Source organism: Podarcis cretensis (assembly GCF_951804945.1).
Source record: "Podarcis cretensis genome assembly, chromosome: 6".
Classification (NCBI taxonomy): Eukaryota; Metazoa; Chordata; class Lepidosauria; order Squamata; family Lacertidae; genus Podarcis; species Podarcis cretensis.
This window is the reverse complement of record NC_137175.1, coordinates 32,931,476-32,951,328: the sequence shown is the minus strand read 5'-3', so window position 1 is coordinate 32,951,328 and position 19,853 is coordinate 32,931,476. Positions and strand designations below refer to the sequence as shown.

The 19,853-nt window shown below is 41.0% G+C and overlaps 1 protein-coding gene across 9 annotated transcripts; it reads left to right on the top strand.

The window, feature by feature from the left end:
* Positions 1-1,660: 1,660 nt before the first annotated feature.
* On the top strand, positions 1,661-19,463 carry KLHL12 (kelch like family member 12). 9 transcript variants are annotated; one of them, XM_079979390.1, is made up of 13 exons: positions 1,712-1,810; positions 2,647-2,748; positions 3,679-3,918; positions 5,237-5,390; positions 7,054-7,271; positions 9,008-9,157; positions 10,433-10,547; positions 13,231-13,337; positions 14,732-14,927; positions 15,107-15,265; positions 16,219-16,317; positions 17,071-17,257; positions 17,779-19,463. In XM_079979390.1, exons 3-13 carry the CDS (start codon positions 3,736-3,738, stop codon positions 17,903-17,905), a joined length of 1,695 nt encoding a protein of 564 aa, XP_079835516.1. In that variant the 5' UTR covers positions 1,712-1,810; positions 2,647-2,748; positions 3,679-3,735; the 3' UTR covers positions 17,906-19,463. The 9 variants fall into 9 exon arrangements, with proteins under 9 accessions (XP_079835517.1, XP_079835516.1, XP_079835514.1 ...); XM_079979388.1 differs by having other exon boundaries at positions 2,647-2,782; XM_079979387.1 differs by having other exon boundaries at positions 1,727-2,031.
* Positions 19,464-19,853: the final 390 nt, after the last annotated feature.

The window sequence follows — 19,853 nt, the reverse complement described above, 5'->3', positions numbered from 1 at the left end:
TGTGACTTGTTATAATTTCTATTATATAAAAAGTCTGGAATGTGTTACTGATGTCTCTGGCCTGCTTTTTGTCTCTTTTTCAAATTTCATACCTGTTTTCTGTGATAATTTTGTTCTGTGCTTGCTTTTGAATTTTAATATATAACAGAGTGGCTAAAGACAAACAAAAATCATTTGGCCTCCCGATTAGGAAGATGTGACAGAACATGCTGATTAGCTCCCTTCCTCCATCAAATTAGCATCTCATTTGCATGCATAAGGTCACAGGTCCAGGTAGTACTGTCTGAAGCCCCTGTCAGCTGTTGTCAGTCAGTGTAGTGCTGAGCTAAATGGACCAGTGGTCTGACTCAGTAGAAGACAACTCCCCATGTTACCCTCCATGTGTTTGACGGGTAACTTCTGCATTGGGGAGGCTATTATACTGCTGTATGATTTAGAACCCCAATAACCCAATGAATACAGCAGGCTCCCCATTACATAAGTTGCCCCTCCAATGTATAGAGAGCAAAATAAGTACAATGGGGGTGGTAATAAGCAGATCTCCACTCAGGAACTCTGTCTCTAGTTTCAGATGTCATGTATCTGATCCTGCAAGGAAAAATCAGTCATGAACGTCCATCCAGCAATATGTGGTGTAGGATCAAAGTACATGTCTAGAAAAATGAGTCACGTGAAGCCCTGATCCAGATCAGAACCACGCTGCACAGCCAAGGAGTGAGCCTACACTTCCCTCCACTTACTGTTCTCCCACTAAAAGGTCCCCCAGTTGTTGCTAACACCCAAAGGTGCTTTGCCAAAAAGAAAAAAGAAAAGAAAACCAAAACACCAAAAAAAGCAGTCACTGGGGAAAGGCATGGGGCAGCAGGAAAACAGCATTTGGAGGAAAGGGTGAAATCTCCATTATCTGAATCCTAAGTGGGATCCACACGGTTTGTTGTTTTTAAAGTGGTCTGAGAATATTGTTTTTAAATGCACACTTAGTATGCAGGTTAGGCCCTTAGTGGTTCACCAACAATGGTAACTGCACTCCCCATTACCTTCTCTCCATGGTGAGAGTGTATCATACTGGGCTAGATTAATAGTTTCCCCTGCAACACCTGAAAGATTCATTTATTTAAAACAACAACAATAACAGTAATAATAATGAGTTTGACCAAACTGCGGGAGGCAGTGGAAGACAGAAGTGCCTGGCGTGCTCTGGTCCATGGGGTCACGAAGAGTGGGACACGACTAAACAACAACAAAAGTCGTGGCTTTTTCCATGCCTCTGCATGCAATCTGACCAGCACGGAAATTGAGGCTGCTTTTTTTTTTTTTTTCAAATTCTCCCCCAAAATGAAGTTTTTTACCTATTTTTCGGAAAATCGCAAAAAAAAAATATCAACACTTCTTATTTGGGCTGCCATATGCTCGTGGATTTACCGGACATGTTAACCGCTTTTCCAAAACTCCGCTCGACGATTACTGGTTATGTCCGGGAAATTCAGGACGTATGACAGACCAACGACGGCAAGAAAAGAACAGCCTTTTTTCTTTCTTTTTCTTTTGCAGCGTTCGGGCGGAGTTATCCAGCGGGCGGGAGCTGACATCGCGCAGCTTCGTTGTGAATCTCTGTTGCCTAGCAACCGAGGCGGAGCCGAATCCATCCGCCGCCGCGCTTCTTCCTATTTAAAAGATGGTTCCCGAAGCCTGCGGCTTGGCGTCCACCATAGTGACGTCATCGAGGCGCGCCAGATGCGAAGGAGGAAGGAGACGTGTGGGCCTGAGGAGCCGAGCCGGGAATCTCTCCCCTCACGGGGAGGGTGCGGCGGTGAGTTTGGACGGGGGAGGAGGCCCCCAGGGCAGAAATGCTGCGCGGCCCGCCCCCTCACATGTGCTGCTGAGCGGAGCTCCTGAGCCCCCGCTCCCTCCGAGGGCTTCCAGGGGAAGAGGTCCATGAAGCCCTGGGGAAGAAGGGAGAAGGAGAGCTTCCCTTTTCGCTGAGCCACAGCTCCCTTCCCAGCCGCTGCTGCTGAATAGCCAAATCTATAGGTACCAGTATTTCAAAATAGAGGTCTTGCCCTGCTGTGGGTTTTGGCGACCGCACCGGGAATAGTACCAAATTGGGTACCTAAACCTTATCCTAAGCACTGATGGTTGTGGTAGGTCAGGAGTGAGAGCCCCTTTCAGTCGGAGGGCCATATTTATTGCCTTCTGGGCAACCTTCTGGGAGCCGCATGCCTGTGGTGGGTGGGGCCAAAGGGGGCAAAGTAGCAAATTTAAATTTTGCCTTTGTACTTTTAAGCTAGTTTATACTGTAGCTCTCAACTTTTACCTTTTTTAAAGGGAAATTCCCTTATTCCAAATAGGATTCCTTGCAAGAAGAGGGAAAAGTTGACAGCTATGGTTTATACACACACTCACACGGCTCTCTAACCGCCACCCGGAAAAGCGTGAGGCATGATCAGAGGTCAGGGGTGAGTTCCGACTAGGATAAATACTTGGGTGTGAAGCAGGGGAATTGGCAGGTGTGGCATGGGGAGGCACCTGAAGGTCCAACTGAGAGAGCCCTGGGGAACTGCATTTGGCCTCTGGGCTGAGATTCCCCAATTTAGTGCTAGGTAATGGGACCCATTGCTTGAGCTGAGGTCTATGTATCTCATTTAGGAATGCCCAAGAATTGCAATGTTATGAGGGAAGTTCTGTAGGTTCGTTGGAGAATTCAACTCCAAGAGAATATTATTCCCACACTGGAATGCCACTGGAATGGTCAATAAATCTCTTCAGTTAACAACTGTTTGTGGTAGGGAGCAGAATTAGCTCTGAAATGGATGTTCTCTGCTCACATTATTTGCAAATGCATATCTCTTTGAACCATTACTTCAGTTGCTGCAACTAAACACCAAGTAAAACTTGTGTGCACAGTAAGTTACCTGTCATTATACTGATAAGCTAGGGGTGGCTAGGAGGTATAGCCTTAACATCCTTTGAAACAAGAAAGATTAGGCTACTATATTCTGAGTTGTGCACCCTTGTTTTGGAGTGAGTTCCATCAGATTCAGTGGTACTTGCTTCTAAGTAATTACTACAGCAGATAATGATTTTTGAGTATCTGCTATAGTAAGTTCTTGAAGGTTTATTAACATACATCTATACACTTTATAAAACAAAGGCAGAGGCTTTCATTGTAGAAGTCTTGTTCTATTGATCTACATTAGGAAATATTCATATATTTGTCTCTTTTTTAATTTCCAAATAAAATTGAAGTAATTGACATGGGGGAAAGTTAAATAGGTGGCAATATATGGTTTAACTTTGGCCACACTGTTGTGCTTTCCTGGACAGGTGGTGCTCCACCATTGTCCTTGCACTTAATCTTGTCTTTGTCTTTATTAGTCTGTAGTTCTGAAATGCTTTGATGTTCTACAGTTTGCCTAGCACACATCTCAGTGTAAATAAATGTGTACTGTTCTGAGATTTTACTGTATTAAAACATAGAATTTCTATGTTTTATGATATGCCTATGCTTCTGTTAAGTAGGGATGGTGGTCATCTGAATGTAGTTGAGTAGCACAATTAGAAGTGAATCAAGGTAGATGACAGGCTCATGGGATAGAAGAACCAGCAGAAACCAAGATCCTCATTCTCCACCTCTTTCAAGCTTGATGCCATTAGTGAAGCAGACTCTTCTCTTAACAGGTTACTCAAACTCTGAACCTACCTTCTCAACGCTATTGTTGACTGGAGTAATTCACTATGGCTCCTAAAGATATAATGACTAATTCTCATGCCAAGTCCATTCTCAATGCAATGAACTCTCTACGAAAAAGTAACACACTTTGTGATGTGACCCTTCGTGTGGAGCAGAAAGACTTTCCAGCCCATCGTATTGTGTTAGCTGCTTGCAGTGACTACTTCTGTGCTATGTTCACCAGTGAGGTAGGCAAGATGCAGAGTACACACATTTTTGTTTTTATTCATGCAAATAAGAAAGTAGCTTGTAATACAACTTAGAAGTGCAAAAATGTCATTAAGGTTGCAATTCTGTATGCATTTATAGCTTGCTCTTCACCAAGCAGCCCTAATGCACATTATGCACAAAGCTATGTAATGCTTTTCACTTACTTAGCAATTAAATCCATCTTAAATTGCAATCAAGGTCAACAACAGCACTGCAGTAGGGAACATCAGGTCTTATCCTGTACCCCTAAAGATCTAGACACCTGCCATCAAAAATCATACTAAGACAAGGCCATTTGCACCTTGGATGGGGGCATTCCACAGCCTGGGGGCCACCACAGAATTGGCCCTCTCCCGCACTGCCACAAGAATCATATGGTGGCAGTGTTGTTAGCAGATCTCAACATCCCAGTATAAGAAAAGTTAAATTGTAGGCTTCCTAATGTTTCAACTTTATATACAATTTAGCTTTCTTGGATATCTAGGCTTAAAAAAATGTTATCTCTGTTGCAAATCCACACTATTAAATTGTTACTAAGCTGGCTGGCAAATATGTTTTGTCTTCTGGTCTACCAAGAAGGAAGCTTTACAAATGTTGGTGGTTCTTTTTTAATTTGGTTGCAAGTGACCCATGTAAGTACATAATGGGTAAACAAGCATGCAGAATTTTTGTAGGATAGAAAGGCATTACTATGTTCTCCTCTCAACCCTGAACTCAGTGTAATGAGGACATTGCTGTAATTTATATATAGAGGTGCATGTTAATTACTTTTGGTGAATTAATTTGCCTGCCCCTTGACAGAATATATTTAAGGCATGTTATTAAAGTTTTTGTTTCTCTGATATTTAAAATAGCACTTTTCAAAGTCGAAACAAAATAAATAAATAAAAATTCCTTCCAGTAGCACCTTGGAGACCAGCTAAGTTTGTTATTGGTACGAGCTTTCGTGTGCATGCACACTTCTTCAGATACATGCACACGAAAGCTTGTACCAATAACAAGCTTAGCTGGTCTCCAAGGTGCTACTGGAAGGAATTTTTATTTATTTATTTTGTTTCGACTACAGCGGACCAACACAGCTACCTACCTGTAACTAGAACTTTTCAAAGTATTATCCTTGCACCAAAATGTCTGTAGGGTATTTGTTATATGTTCCATTTGCTGAAATATTCATGTGAGATTATTAATGCTTTATATCTCTTCTCCATTGCCCACACTGTAGTTTTCCAGGTTATGTTTTGGAACCCTATAAAACCCAGAGAATAAAAAATTACTTCCCTTGTTTATAATTCACAGCTTTCAGAGAAGGATAAACCCTATGTGGATATTCAAGGGCTAACAGCATCAACTATGGAAATATTGCTGGACTTCGTGTACACAGAGACCGTTCATGTGACAGTGGAGAATGTTCAGGAGTTGCTTCCAGCAGCCTGTTTGCTTCAGCTGAAAGGTAATGACAAAAACATACAGTGTAGATCAGGAGCAAAGAGCTTCTGAGAATCCTTGATCTGTATTGCCCATTTTTTAAGAGATTTACAAAGTGGTGAACACAATAAGAAAACAAATATATTTAGACTAATAAACAAATATAAAACCAGCAGCTTCTAATACAACGTGAGCCAAACCTTGTCTAAAAACCCACATGAACAAAAGCATTGTAGCTTGAGTGAACCTATTCAATTGAGTGTGTCAACCACTCGGGTAATATGATTGAAAATGCCACATTGCAGATACCAGTGGGTGATACTTTAGTGGGCTGGGGTCTGAAGAAATATTTTGAACCATGCTCTCAACAGGCAGAAGGTTTTCCAAGGATTCACCAGAAGTGTAGCTTGATTAATAAGGAAAGCCAAGAACAATATAAAAGTCAAGGAGGGTTCCTTTTTAAAAGTAGAAATTTTGCCATAATGAATAAAAGGATCACAAACATCTCTGCTTCTTCTTATTCAAGCACAGTAAAACATTCTTCATCAGGTGATGTTGGTGGGGATGTGGTATTTCTGTGGTTTCATGCCTCATGCATTGATTTTGTAATTGGACAGCAAATAGGAACTGTTCTCTAGTGCCACACTTTTTATATTGAAACTGAAATTTATAAACTGACAATCATAATGCATTCAGAGGCAATGTACAGAAAATTATACTACCAGCACTACATATAAAATCATTAAAACCCAGATTACACCATAGTAAAAGGTATATACTTTTGCAAATTTTCATACAGGGACTCTTTAGTGAGAGAGTCTCCCCATTTGAAGATTGTTAAACTTGAAAGTATATGCATACTAGGAACTGCATCCCTGCTAGCACTTCTCGCCAGCCCCACTGCTCCTTACCAACCACCCTCCTTTTAAGCATGGCCAAACCCCAATCCCTTTTATGTCACATTTTGCATGGCTGCCCATTGGCCACACAGACTTTAGCTTGATGACATCCTTACAATTTTATTATATACTAAGATACTGAACATTCAGTTATCTGAGTTCTGGCGGAAATGCAATCGTGAGAACAAATGAAAATATAAAATTGTAAAACTGCTGTTGATTAGTACAGTGGTACCTCGGGTTACATACGCTTCAGCTTACAGACTCCGCTAACCCAGAAATAGTACCTCGGGTTTAGAACGTTTCCTCAGGATGAGAACAGAAATTGCATGATGGCGGCGTGGTGGCAGCAGAAGGCCCCATTAGCTAAAGTGGTGCTTCAGGTTAAGAACAGTTTCAGGTTAGAAACGGACCTCCGGAACGAATTAAATACTTAACCCAAGGTACCACTGTAGTTTGGGAGCGTTTTCTGGGTAGTAAAATATTTATGTCTTTGTGAAAGGGTAGATACTGTTTTTGTAATATGAATAAAATACAATAGTTAATTAAGAATGTATTTTACTGATGTCACACCATTTTTAGAATTTATTACCACCAAAAAGAGCCTCAATATTAACTACCAAGGAAAATGACAGGCTGGTTAAGATAAAAAGATGGCTTTTTATTTACCAGATTTGGTGTTTGTTAGGAAAATGGATGGATTTGTTAAGCACAGTTTTCCCCCCTCTTAAACACTTTTCAGAACAGTGACTTAGCCCTCTGAAGTGCAAATCATGTCATTTCTCACAGGAGTGAAGCAGGCTTGCTGTGAGTTCCTGGAAAGCCAGCTGGATCCTTCCAACTGTTTGGGGATTCGAGATTTTGCTGAAACACACAATTGTGTTGACTTAATGCAGGCAGCTGAAGTTTTTAGCCAGAAGCACTTCCCAGATGTAGTTCAACATGAAGAATTTATTCTCCTAAATCAAGAAGAAGTGGAAAAGCTAATAAAATGTGATGAGATTCAGGTAAAATATTCCTTCTTGTTGTCCAAAGCAATGCTATTAAGTTCTAGTATTTGATACAGGAACCAAACACAACCTAGGAATTAACCAGTAAAATACTGTGGAGCTGACCGATGGAATTCATACTTTGGAGGTTAGCAATTTACAATCCATGAGCACTTGTAAGATCTTACTAGAATTCTGAGAATCCTAGTTTTCATTTCAATATAAAAGCAAGTTGGTAGCCTTTACAGTTACCAAGATCTGTTTAAAGAAGCAATGGCAAAAGAGAATGTGAACAAAAAGGGGTTAGAATGGATGGAAGGCTAAAATTCAGAATTCATGGCAGAAAGGGGGGCAGGGTGTAGGAGGATGTACAAGATGGAAGTCTGGAATAATCAATACAGATTTACAAGGAAAGTCCCTGGAAGACCTAGAGAAGAGCTCTGCACTCAAGAGGAACCCTTACTTGCTTCTCCAGGAATGCTCCCTGTGACACAATGTGGGGGGTGTCTCCACAAGTACAGGAGGTTTCCTGTTGCAAACAGTAGCCCTTGAACTCTCAGAGGAACATGGGAGTGACCAGAGCTCATGCCCTTGTGCCCCTTTCCCCACCGTGTGTGTGTGTTAAACCAAGATTCTGAATGTTCAAACAGGGCTTTTGAGGCACAGGGTGTGGGGTTTTTTTTAACAGTTGGTCCATCCTCTTAAAGAGTTATAAATCAATACTTAATTTTGTGCTACAAAATCATTGGCAGTAAATGAATGATTTAAAATTTGTGGAAGCTGTTGAAGAATGTTAAAGTGAGAAGTGCAGTCTTGTTAGTTACTTTGAAAGATTTTGAAGCATTTTGTAAGGCACCAACCAGATCTTAAGCACATTTGTGCTTGTAAATATGATCACCCTTTTATCAGTGGGAAAGAGCTCTCATTGCACTACACTCATGCTAACCCTATCTTGTTAAATATATGTTTGTCTAGGTTAACATTATGGGAGATATTTGCTTTATGAACAAAACCCTTAAAAGAGCAAACCCAAAGTTGAGTTGGGTGTGTGTGTTATTGTTTTTTTACTTTGATATGGATTTTTGTGTTTTTATGTTGTAAACTGCCATGAGATCCTCAGACAGAGGTTTAGTATAGAAATTTAATAAAGAATAAAAATAAAAGTGACTGCACTTTCTTCAGAGAAAATGCTTTTTAAAAGAAAAAAATTTGCATGGTCATGGTGAGGAATGTGTGCTGGTCTTGGGTTAGGGTATTGTTTAGGGAGGGTTGCAGGGGTGTTTGTTGCTGTTAACTGATTATTATTTTTACCCTTATTTTTAAATCTTGCTGTGATTTATGTGGAAATTGTTCAATTTGGTTGTGTACTTTTTGATGTGTTTATTGTTTTTGACTGCTATGGTTATATTTGTAACTATGTAATTTGTTTCATGCTGTAAGCCACCTTGAGCATGGTTTTAGCTATGGAAAGGCGGCATACAAATAAAAGGATGCATATCACATCATTGACATTGCACAGTATATGCTTGTCACAGTTACACGACAAAGTTACACATTTCCCCCTCTAGAGAGCTGCCTGTGCTTGCTTTGCAAGGTGGATCTTCCTTTCCAACCACCATAATTTTCTGTGCAAATGCAGCTTCCCCACACCAGAAGTACAATCTATGCTGCACCGCCCTTAAAGCAATTCCTCCTCCCGTGTCGTAGCCATCTATTTTTCAAAAGACTGATTAATTCCATGGCTTTTCTTATAGGTGGATTCTGAAGAGCCTGTCTTTGAGGCTGTTATCAATTGGGTAAAGCATTCAAAGAAGGAACGGGAAGCATCCCTGCCAGAGCTTCTGCAGTATGTGCGCATGCCACTACTCACCCCACGCTACATTACCGATGTCATAGACACTGAGGTAGGGCCAGTTGCCCTATTAAGCAGCTCATGGAATAAGTCCTGCAGAACAACTGCTGTATTTAGGAAAACCTCACTTATAATAGTACCTTTGTAATGTGTTCTTGCTGATCCTTTGCATATATACATGTTAGAATATGAAAACAAAGATTAGCACCCCTACAATTCCTCCTTAAGAGAAACCCTAACCCCAAACCCATCTACTTTACTGTGTAAGAACTTGAAAAATTATCTAAAGCAAGTCAGCTGAACATTCCTCTCAGCAGTGAAATGAATGACCCAGCCTAACTGCTCCCCATTTCCCCGCCTTCCTTCAGTAACATGTATTAATACTGGAGGTAGCCATGAGTTTTGTGATGCCTAAATATAGAAATGAGAAAGACAATCCAATTCTGGTGTAGCCTTTGTGCAGAAAAAGGGGAAAACTCTGGTCTGTACATCATTAGTTGTGTATTTTTAATTTCCCCATCCATGTAAAAAAAAACCCACACCATAATTTTCAGTTATTTAGCCACATGCCTTAGCTATTCAGATGACTTAATATAACAAAATAACATCAGTTTTAATAAATGTAATACAGCTAATTCGCAATCTACTACACAAGTCAAGGTTCCTTTGACAAATATTTGCAGCTGCCATAGAAAAGTTAGGCTGCTTTCAGAGTGGCCTTCTTTTTAGTATTAGCAAGTAGGTAAACAATATTTTTGCAATTTTGGCCAATGGGTTCTTCCCTCCAATAACTGAGGAAAGAATTTCTGTGCTGTATCCTTGAAAATTAGGACAATAGAAGGAAGCTCACAGAAGGCTACCTGCTACCCTACCCCAGGCAGTCCTTTGCATTGCCTCAAAAAGGGGACCTTCCTGAGTTGTGTGGGATAAGGCACAGGGCTTTGCTAAAGGATGAGAGAATGGGCCAAAATCAAATTCACAAATCAGTATCCTTAGTATATAATTTTACATTCAAACCAATTAAGTTAATGCAAAGGTCTTCTGGAACCAGTGTTTTAAGTTTTAATCCTGGAAACTGTATTTGAATAAAGATTTCTGTTGCATGCTCCACCAGCTTGATTTTTCCATATCTTTTATATTGCAGTACTTGAATTAATGTAACTGGACTAATTTTAGATTAATTTCATTAAATATTAGGGTTTTTTTGCAGTGGGTCATAATGTGCAAGTATTTCCATTCTTCTACTAGCTATAGGGTATTTTGAAGAGTTGTAAAAGTGTATAAAGAATTGGATAAAGTGAAAATAATGCCTGTATGTCTTCTGCAGCCTTTTATTCGATGTAGTTTGCAATGCAGAGACCTTGTAGATGAAGCAAAGAAGTTTCATCTAAGACCTGAACTTCGGAGTCAGATGCAAGGTCCCAGAACCAGAGCACGTTTGGGTAAGCATCAGAGAAGTGCATATCAAAATAGCTGGGAAAGAGTATGGTTTAATGTCTTCTGCCAATTGGCAGGCTCAGAATGAAGCAATGCTTCAAGTTTATAAGGAGTCTGTTCTCTAGTGTACCTGAACTTTGGAACTCCCTGCCTGTTGACATTACACAGGTACTGTCACTGTAATCCTTTAGATGCCTGTTGAAAACTTTTGTTTCAGTGGGCCTATCCAGACATATAATTTTGATATGTAATCTGTTCTTAATTTGTTATGCTTTTATTGCTTTTAGATGTTTTTAACCATTCTTGAAATATTTTAAATATGTGTTATTTTATCTTTAATAATGTTTTTATTATGGAAATGTTTGCCGCCCAGGACCTTTTGGGAGGAAGGGCAGGATATGATTTTTAAAAGTAAATAAAGCTGTGCCTTCAGACCATCCCCCGGAGATATAGGGAAGGGTGGGGGGGGATGCTGCTCGTTTGCACAGACCTAATAAACATGTGGGTACAAGGACCCAGATGGCAGCTGTATGATACAAAAGAAGCACCTTCACAGCTTTGTCTAAATAACTGCTTTATAAGAATAACCAGTGCTTTTTTTCTTAAAAAAAATGTTTAGGGGTACTCTCATTTTGACTTAAGAAAATCACCATTTTATAGTTCAAATTGGGGAAAATAAACACAGTAAATGGGCACAAGTACAAAGATTCACAAAATGTTTAGGGGTATGTTTATCCTTGCGTATCCCCAGAAAAAAGCACTGGGAATAGCAGCTGTTGCCCCAAGCACACCTTTGGGGAAGTAAAATTGCTGAAAGCTACCTGTAGTTAGCCAACATATTCATTTACATACCTCAGGTCCTGCACAAACATAAACAATGCTCAGAAAGCAAATAATTGTCAGCTAGGTCTTTTAATTACTTGGATTAGTGCGTCTCTGTGTGTGGTATAGATGGATGTTAACTGCCTTGCAAATACTTCTGCAAACTGTCTAGCCTCAGAAAATTTTGCTAGCCTGTCTGTCCATACTTGCTCACATAGCATATGTGACTTAAAAGAGAATGAAATTGGTTAATACTAGCTTGCTTGCATGCATGCCTGGAAGCTATTGTTAATCATGAAAGACAGCCATATAAATTGCATCTTTCAAACCTGGTATAAATGATAAATATAATTCTTAACATGTGTTCCAAGCAAAAGAGAATCTCTGTATATGATAAGCAAGCATATAAAAATACTTCTGCTGCAGTGTGGTATTTAATATTACTCTCAACTGAAGCATTGTGTAATGAAGGCTTGTTAGAAGAAAATGGAAGTAAGTTATTAGATGATATTACAGCTCAGTGGTAATTTTCAGATACTCAAGCCTTTGCCTATGACAGGCATACAGATACTTACTATTCTTAGATTCTGTATAAAGCTGAAAATTCAACATAAATTTGTTAATGACAAACTGATGATGCTGGGAGAAAGTCAAAGCATATTTTTTTAAAGACAAAATGTTCAGGATGTTCTGGAAAGTGAGCAAAAAGGCTTCTCATGTGGTATGACAAACATCCTTGAAGCTTCACTATTATCTTCTGGATTGGAGCAATTAACTGGAAATTAATAGAATGGACTTGCCAAGGGCAAATATGGTTGGGAAACAAAGCCCAAGTGCACAGCTGCAAAATGGGCTGTAAGGTTGTCAAGAGAGAGAGATGAAGATTATATGGCACAAGCTAAGCATGAGTCATCTGTGGTGGTGGTGTTGAAAATAAAAGAGCAAGGGTTATTGGCTTGGATTCACAGACATAGGATATTAATACAGTTCAGTTTGGCGTAAAACCAAAACTAGATTCTTATTGTCACATTTATCTAGCCTTTAGTAGATTGATGGGCAAAATAGAAATCTTAAGGCTGTTGTTAAAACAGGATTAACTATTCCTCACAATTATGTAAGAAAAAGCAAAATGCAGTGAAATACAGCAACTCGTAGATAGGTTTGCTTAGATGCTATTGAAATATTTTTTTAAAAAAATGCTTAAGCTTTATGATTTGCAAATTATGTCCTGTGTTTAAAATGGAAGCAGTATAGATTTAGGCATAATTCAAGGGTGGCAAGTGGAGGGGGGGACTACTAAGACTACAAAGTGCAATGAAATCAGTTGCTTAATAAAATAGTCAGGTGTCTCTTGCTGGAGAGTTTAAAAAGGTTAGGCAATCTGTCAAGAGTGGCTTAAGAGTATGTAGCCTTATATTTAACAACTTACCTAGCAGCCATAGGAATTCTATGTAGATGCATTAAAGGCCTGACTGAGAGACGGATTTCTCCATCCTCCTCAGCCAGCCCACTTGGTTTCCAGTCTAGCAACAGAGGAAGGAAAGTCTCTTCCTCCACAACCATCACAGAAATGCAGTGGGAGAATGAAACACCCTATCCTTTCACCAGTCTGCAGTTTTTTTAGTAGCGTGCATTTCCATGCTGACCATGGGTGATGGACTTCTGTTCTCCACAGCTGGCATGAAAATGCAGGCCACTTAGCAAGTTATCAAAAAATAAAACAAAGGCTAGTAGCACTTGTGCTTTTATTTTCAAGGCTGAACTAGTGTGTCACTCAGTTCTACTATTCTTGACCCACTACTTAGAGTTAAAGTGAGGATCAGTACACCAATAATGGAAATAAAAAGTATATACGTTTTTATTCAGGTGCCAATGAGGTTCTCTTAGTAATTGGGGGCTTTGGAAGTCAGCAGTCACCTATTGATGTGGTGGAGAAATATGACCCGAAGACACAGGAGTGGAGTTTCCTACCAGTATGTAATTGTCTGCTTTATCACATTTTTTTTTGCAACAATAAAATACCAGGTATATACTTTAATAACACATGTTTGACCAGTCTGATTAGGCTTACTAAGGGGCTAACTGGACTTACTAGCTGATGCATGTAACAGTGCCTCAACACCTTTTTTAAAAAAAGAGATGAGGGAATTTAAAACAGGGAAGCAGCAGCTGGGAGTGCTTTACCATCTCCCTGCCCTCTGTTTTTCCTCTCAGATTGCTTTTCCTCTGTGGGGTGGACATAACGTTTGCAATTGGCAATGCTTCTTTAAAAGCTTGTGGTTGGAAGAGTTGCTGCAGGGAGGGCTTCACAAAGATGTTTATAATGCAGGCATCTTCTTCACGTAGGAAAATGGATAAGCCCTGTAGTCCCGCTGTTGTGAAATTGTGGGCTGGATTCGGCCTGCCAAACCAATGCAGGTAGCTCACCACACATTGGCAAAATCTAACCATCCCTTGCAGCACTGGGCTGAGAGGTGTTTAACTCTCTGCAATGTGTGTATCTCACATGTGTGTCTCAGTAGCATGGAGCTGGCTAACATCTGGCTGAAAAAAGGGTTAGCCAGCTCTGCTGTACAGCATCATCTGTGGGCAATAATACATGTGTCTCTGACCAGGAGCTGGATGGTGACTTCACAACAAGCATGTGGGTGGCAACATAGTCTTGCACACATGCTAGGATAATAATTACCAAGAACGAACTGCAAGTCAGAAGTCCCCAGTTCAAATCTCATCTCTTTCTTGAATTTACTGGGTAATCTTGCGCAAGCCACTCTTCCATTCCCACCAACACTCCCCTAATAATTTCCACCATCAACTCTTTTGGGAGGAAGAGTGACATAGGCTTTTAATAAAATACTGCCCTTTTTTGCCTTCATAGGGCTATTATAGGATTGTCCAGAAAAGGCATGTTAAACTATTTGAACCTACAAAAGCATTGTATGTACATAAATGTTAGAAAGGCCTCTTGTGTAAAGTAGTCTGAGATGAAGAATTGGGGAGGTTCTGGATGATGACTCACAGAGCCATCTGAAATTTAAATTAATGTTTTCTAAATCCCCTGGTGAGCTGTTTGCTTTCTGTATGTCAAAACCTTTTGATACTGCATTCCATTGAGGCTCTTCTCGTCTCATGCAGAGAACCTCAAAAGTGTGCTGCGTACTGAAGATGTGAGTGTGTGAAATTGAATATATTGAACATATTGTTGTAGATAAACAGAATATATAGAAATGATAAGCCCTGACACATTAGTGCAGCATTGTCTGTATTGATCGCACTATCTCTGTATGGCATCACTAGGAAATTGCAGGTGCCCATCATACCTAAAGATACCCAAAAAAATTGCTTCCATTTTTTTCTTTATGCATAGAGTATCAGCCGTAAAAGACGCTATGTTGCCACAGTTTCCTTGCATGATCGGATATATGTAATAGGTGGTTATGATGGCCGTTCTCGCCTCAGTTCTGTGGAATGCTTGGATTATACATCTGATGAAGACAGTATCTGGTACTCTGTGGCTCCCATGAACGTTCGTCGGGGCCTAGCAGGGGCTACAACCCTAGGAGGTATGTATTGGTAAATGTATTCTAATTCCACTACTGATAATCATTGCTGGAAACAATCTTAAGTACATTCATTTTGCGGGGAAATTAATTCATTTATTCAACCAACGTAAGTGCATATTTGTAAAATACTGATTTCAAATACTGTGATTTCTTTAATTCAGTTAACTGTTGTGTTACAGACATGATCTATGTTTCTGGAGGTTTTGATGGAAGTCGGCGCCACACCAGTATGGAAAGATATGATCCCAACATTGATCAGTGGAGTATGTTGGGAGATATGCAGACAGCTCGAGAAGGAGCAGGACTGGTGGTTGCTAATAATGTTATCTATTGTCTTGGTAGGTAACCTCCATGTATTTACAAATTTTTATATGGTAGTGCCTCAGCTGCAGTCTGGTGAAAAGACTATGCAAGAAGCTGTAACTAGGAAGTGATATTGCAAATTTCACAGCATTTGTAAGTTCTGTTTTGCCCTGGAATGCCCATCAAGTATGAAAGGTTTCTTCCGTGGAAAGCCTTTAAATTCAGAATTCCAATATCTGAAAGCAGTAGGCTCCATATATAAACATAGAAACAGAGCAAAGGCAATGAATTTTGCAGGACAGAGCTCAGAAATTGTTGCATTGCATTGGTCCTGTATCTTTTGGTTTTTAAGAGGTGACTTAATATTTAAGAAACCATCCCAAAGAAATCCTTAGTAGGTGCTTGAGTTGTTCAGCACAGTAGATGCAGCAGCCCTCAGCTCCACAGGCTTCTCAGTCTACCAACCCTGAAGCCTCTGCCTCCAGGATCCAGATGCCCAAGCCACTACTGGCCACCTTACTTCGCCAGCCAGCTTGGGGATCTGCTGCTGCTTCTACTGCTGCCAGCTGGCCAGTTAGGAGTCAGTCTGACAGGAGGAGTGTGGGAACAAGGAAAGTTGGTAGAAGCAGTGGACAGCTGGCCTGATAATCCACTGCTGCAGTTGCCACCGCCAATCCCTAGGCTGGCTTGCTGCTGCCTTCCTCTTCCTGCAGTCCTCCTGCCAGTCTGACTCTTCATTCTAAAACGTTTGGCAACAGCACAAGAAAGTCTAAGCCTTTCATGATCCTCCCTGCACTCTTCCTTTGCACCTCTTGACATCAGGAGAGGCAAAGGAGAAGTGGTGGCAACCAAGGCTTTTGGTGAGCTCTTAAGGAGATGTGGGTGTTTTTTGTGCAGAGGTTGGCTTGGTGAGTGAAGTGAAGCGAGCAGGGGCAATAGCCCCTCGTAAAAGTAATACAAGTAATTTAATGGGTTCCTCTGTTTTCAGGTGGTTATGATGGTCTGAACATCTTAAATTCTGTGGAGCGATATGATCCCCACACTGGGCACTGGACAAATGTCACTCCAATGGCCACAAAGCGCTCAGGTGAGAGTCCTGATCAAGGTGGGGAGCTGTTGGCAGTATACCAGCTGTCTGGTTTAATAGGGACCATCTGATTAGAGTGAGAATTTTGTTCTTGCTTCTCCCTGCAACTGTACTCCTACAGAGTAGAGCTCCTGAAGCTTCCAAATAATGAATCTGGAATTTGCCAAGGACACCAGGAACCAGCCCTCTCTTCCCAGCAGCTCTCCAACTACCACAGGGTTGTATCAAACAGTGCATGGAGTTCTGCTCATGCAATGTGGCTTCCACTTCTCCTCTCCCTGCATGCTCCCAACATCTGCTCCAGACAGTCGTCCAGCTTCCTGGAGCAAATTTTTTTTTGGGTAGTGGTGGTTAGGATTAGGGTTAGAGAAGATGTCCTATTACACTGCACAAGCCTGTTTTGTGAGGACTGTTAGATACAATTCATACTATCTGAATAGCCTTCACAATATGAAACATCTGTTTGCTCTCACTCCTTTATACAGTGAAGACAGTTTGCATGCTGTCTTTAAATGTATATAAATGTATACTTTTCTTGGATATCTTTAAGCAACTTTGACATCCTGTGCAAACATTACAGTTCTGGGAAGATTACTTTCCCCCTGACACCTTTGCAGTGGGAGACTGTGACTATTAAAAAAGGCAGGCATTATGATAACTTCACCCACCAAGGGGCTTGTTCATTTTCAGAAGGCATCCAGATATGCCTTATTGTGGGATTTGGTGCTACATTCCATGGTTTTTCTTTCCCAGGAGCTGGAGTAGCCTTGCTGAATGATCATATCTATGTGGTTGGAGGGTTTGATGGAACAGCACATCTCTCCTCTGTGGAGGCGTATAACATTCGCACAGACTCATGGACCACAGTGACCAGCATGACAACCCCCCGCTGTTATGTGGGAGCAACAGTCCTGAGGGGACGACTTTATGCCATAGCAGGGTAAGGGGGCCAAGCTTCACTCAGAAATACCTTTAAGCCCTAGCATAGCTGGAGCAGTCTTATCTATACTTTTATATAAGTGTATTAGATGCCCAGTATCAAGGCAAAAGGCCCATCTGATACAGCGTTCGTTTTTGCGCACTGAGGCACATGATCAAGATAAAAAATGCAGGCGGGGTGAATGCTGTTGGCTAAGGCCTTGCTTGCAGCCTCCCTATAGGTATCTGTGAGAACAGGATGCCGAAATAGATGAGCTACTGGCATACCAGGCGTGAGTCTTCCTTCTGTGAAATTGTAAGCTGTGGATTGGTCCATAGGGTGGGTTTGTGGTAACATGATCAAAGATGGACATGGTAAGTGTTTCCTTGCACTGACCTCTCACAAAATACAAGAGTTCTGTCATTGTATAACTTAATAGGGATGGGTGTGCCACCACTCCAAACTATTATCAAGTCATCATCTCCTTTTTAAGAGTTCCAGACTTCAACATGTTCTCATCAGTAATCTTCTCTCACGTGTAGGTACGATGGGAACTCGCTTCTGAGCAGTATTGAGTGCTATGACCCTATCATTGACAGCTGGGAAGTGGTGACATCACTGGGAACCCAACGGTGTGATGCTGGCGTTTGTGTTCTGCGTGAGAAGTGACCTTAGGGGGAAGGCCTTGCGAGAGCACTTCTGTGGAACAAAGAGACTATGGGAGAAAGTACTGGCTCACTTGCAGCTATTGCTCTTGTAGCTGTGGATGCAGTGACCATTGCTACTTGGCCTGCGCTGCAGACTTCCAGGCTCATCTTCAAAGCTACTGATTCCATTTAAAAAACAATCCACACACAAGGCACTTTGAACCGAAAACAGAGAAATCACATCCTCATGTAATGATAACCCTGTGAAAGTGAGTTGCCTAAAGCAGTAAAGATGTCTGTGCTTTCTGGCCTTCTGCATCTCTAGAACATTGGCACATACAAGGGAGTTTGAGCATGGCACCAACGATTTGTGCCTGAATGTTTCCATGTACCAAATATGCTGCAGTGCAGACATACTGTTAGTGAGCATTGTGTGGGCACACTGTGTTTTTGGACGCTTTTTAAGTTCTGCACAGACTTGCCCATGGTGCTGGGGAGAAGAGCCAGAGGCTGATGCATGCAACTGATAAAGACTCTGTGTGTTGGTATAAGCAATCTGGCCTTCCACCATAACGGAAAAGGGGGCAGCGGAGACTATACCCTGCTGGAATATTCAGTCTTATCTGCTGGGAAGAAAGGCAAGCGGACAGGAAGAAAATACTGAATTTCGTGTTTTTACCAATTTTACCTGAAGAGAGGGTGTGTGTTCTAGTACTTGTGAACAAAAACCTGTTTACATCTGCTATCTAAGCCAAGTTTTTTTTAGTGTTAGTGGAGCAGTGAAGTAGCAAATCTTGACATATTGGCGGGAAAGCGTTTAATGTGCTCTGGAAAGGGTGCATCTGCCCAGGCCACTTAGGCTGCATTGCGAATGTCCCTTCAATCTCCACAAATCACTGAACATCTCTTCTCAACCCCACACTGGTCTTAAGCCTGATACCCTGTGCAGGCCTTCTGCATGAGCATTGTCAGCACAGGTTGTCTTACACTCAGCTTTTGTTGTGCTTCTGCTTTAGCATCAAAGTAGGAGCATGATATGTTATATTTCGTTAAGAGCACACTATAATGTTTACAGTGCATTGTAGGTTTACCTGGTGTCATTTCTCTCCAGACCCAGTTACAACAAGGCATTTCACATGAACTGGAACATTTGCTCAAGGCATCTCTTTCGTGGCATATTTATGATTCTCCTTGCCTATTTTAATACCCCTCTGGTGTGTTATGCAGCTTGTACTAGATATGTGAATTCACACCACATTGCTGAAATGGACACCTGAGCCTGTGGATAATGCGCCTCCAACCCCTCATGGATGTGCCCTAAACTTTCAGCGTGATCCTGGAGCTCTCTCTCTCCCATGACCCACTGAGCCTCTTCCTGTGTCACACAGCTCTATTGGGAGCCAAGGGGTGAATGTATTTATTTGCTGGGTGATATTGACTCCTTGCTTTGGGGATATGGTAGCATGGGAGAATGATGCACTTTCGAATAACACTGAGTTTATAAGTCCTGTCCTATCACATCAGTGTTTGTGATTCATTTCTTACGTATTTTTTAATAAAAGTATCTCTGGTACATGTGAGCATTTGGTTTCTCCAAGTAGGTTGCCTTTATTATTGCAGTAGCATTTATTATTTAAACCATTTTAAAAAATATAAAGTATTTGTTGAAGTGTGCCTTTTATGTAGGCTTCTTCTGAAGAGGTGCCAACTGGGCATTGGTGGAGTCTACATTTTCTACTTTTCTCTTAAGTCCATCTTTTTTTTACAGCTTATTTCTTAAAGAGAAAGTAAAGTGATGGGAATTAAGAAAATGTTTATAGAGTAATAGAATTGTAGAGTTAGAAGGGACCTTGAGGATCATCTAGTCCAGCCCCCTGCAATGCAGGAATATGCAGCTGTCCCATACAGGGATCAAACCTGCAGCCTTGGCATTATCAGCACCACACTCTTAACTAACTGAATATTATTTT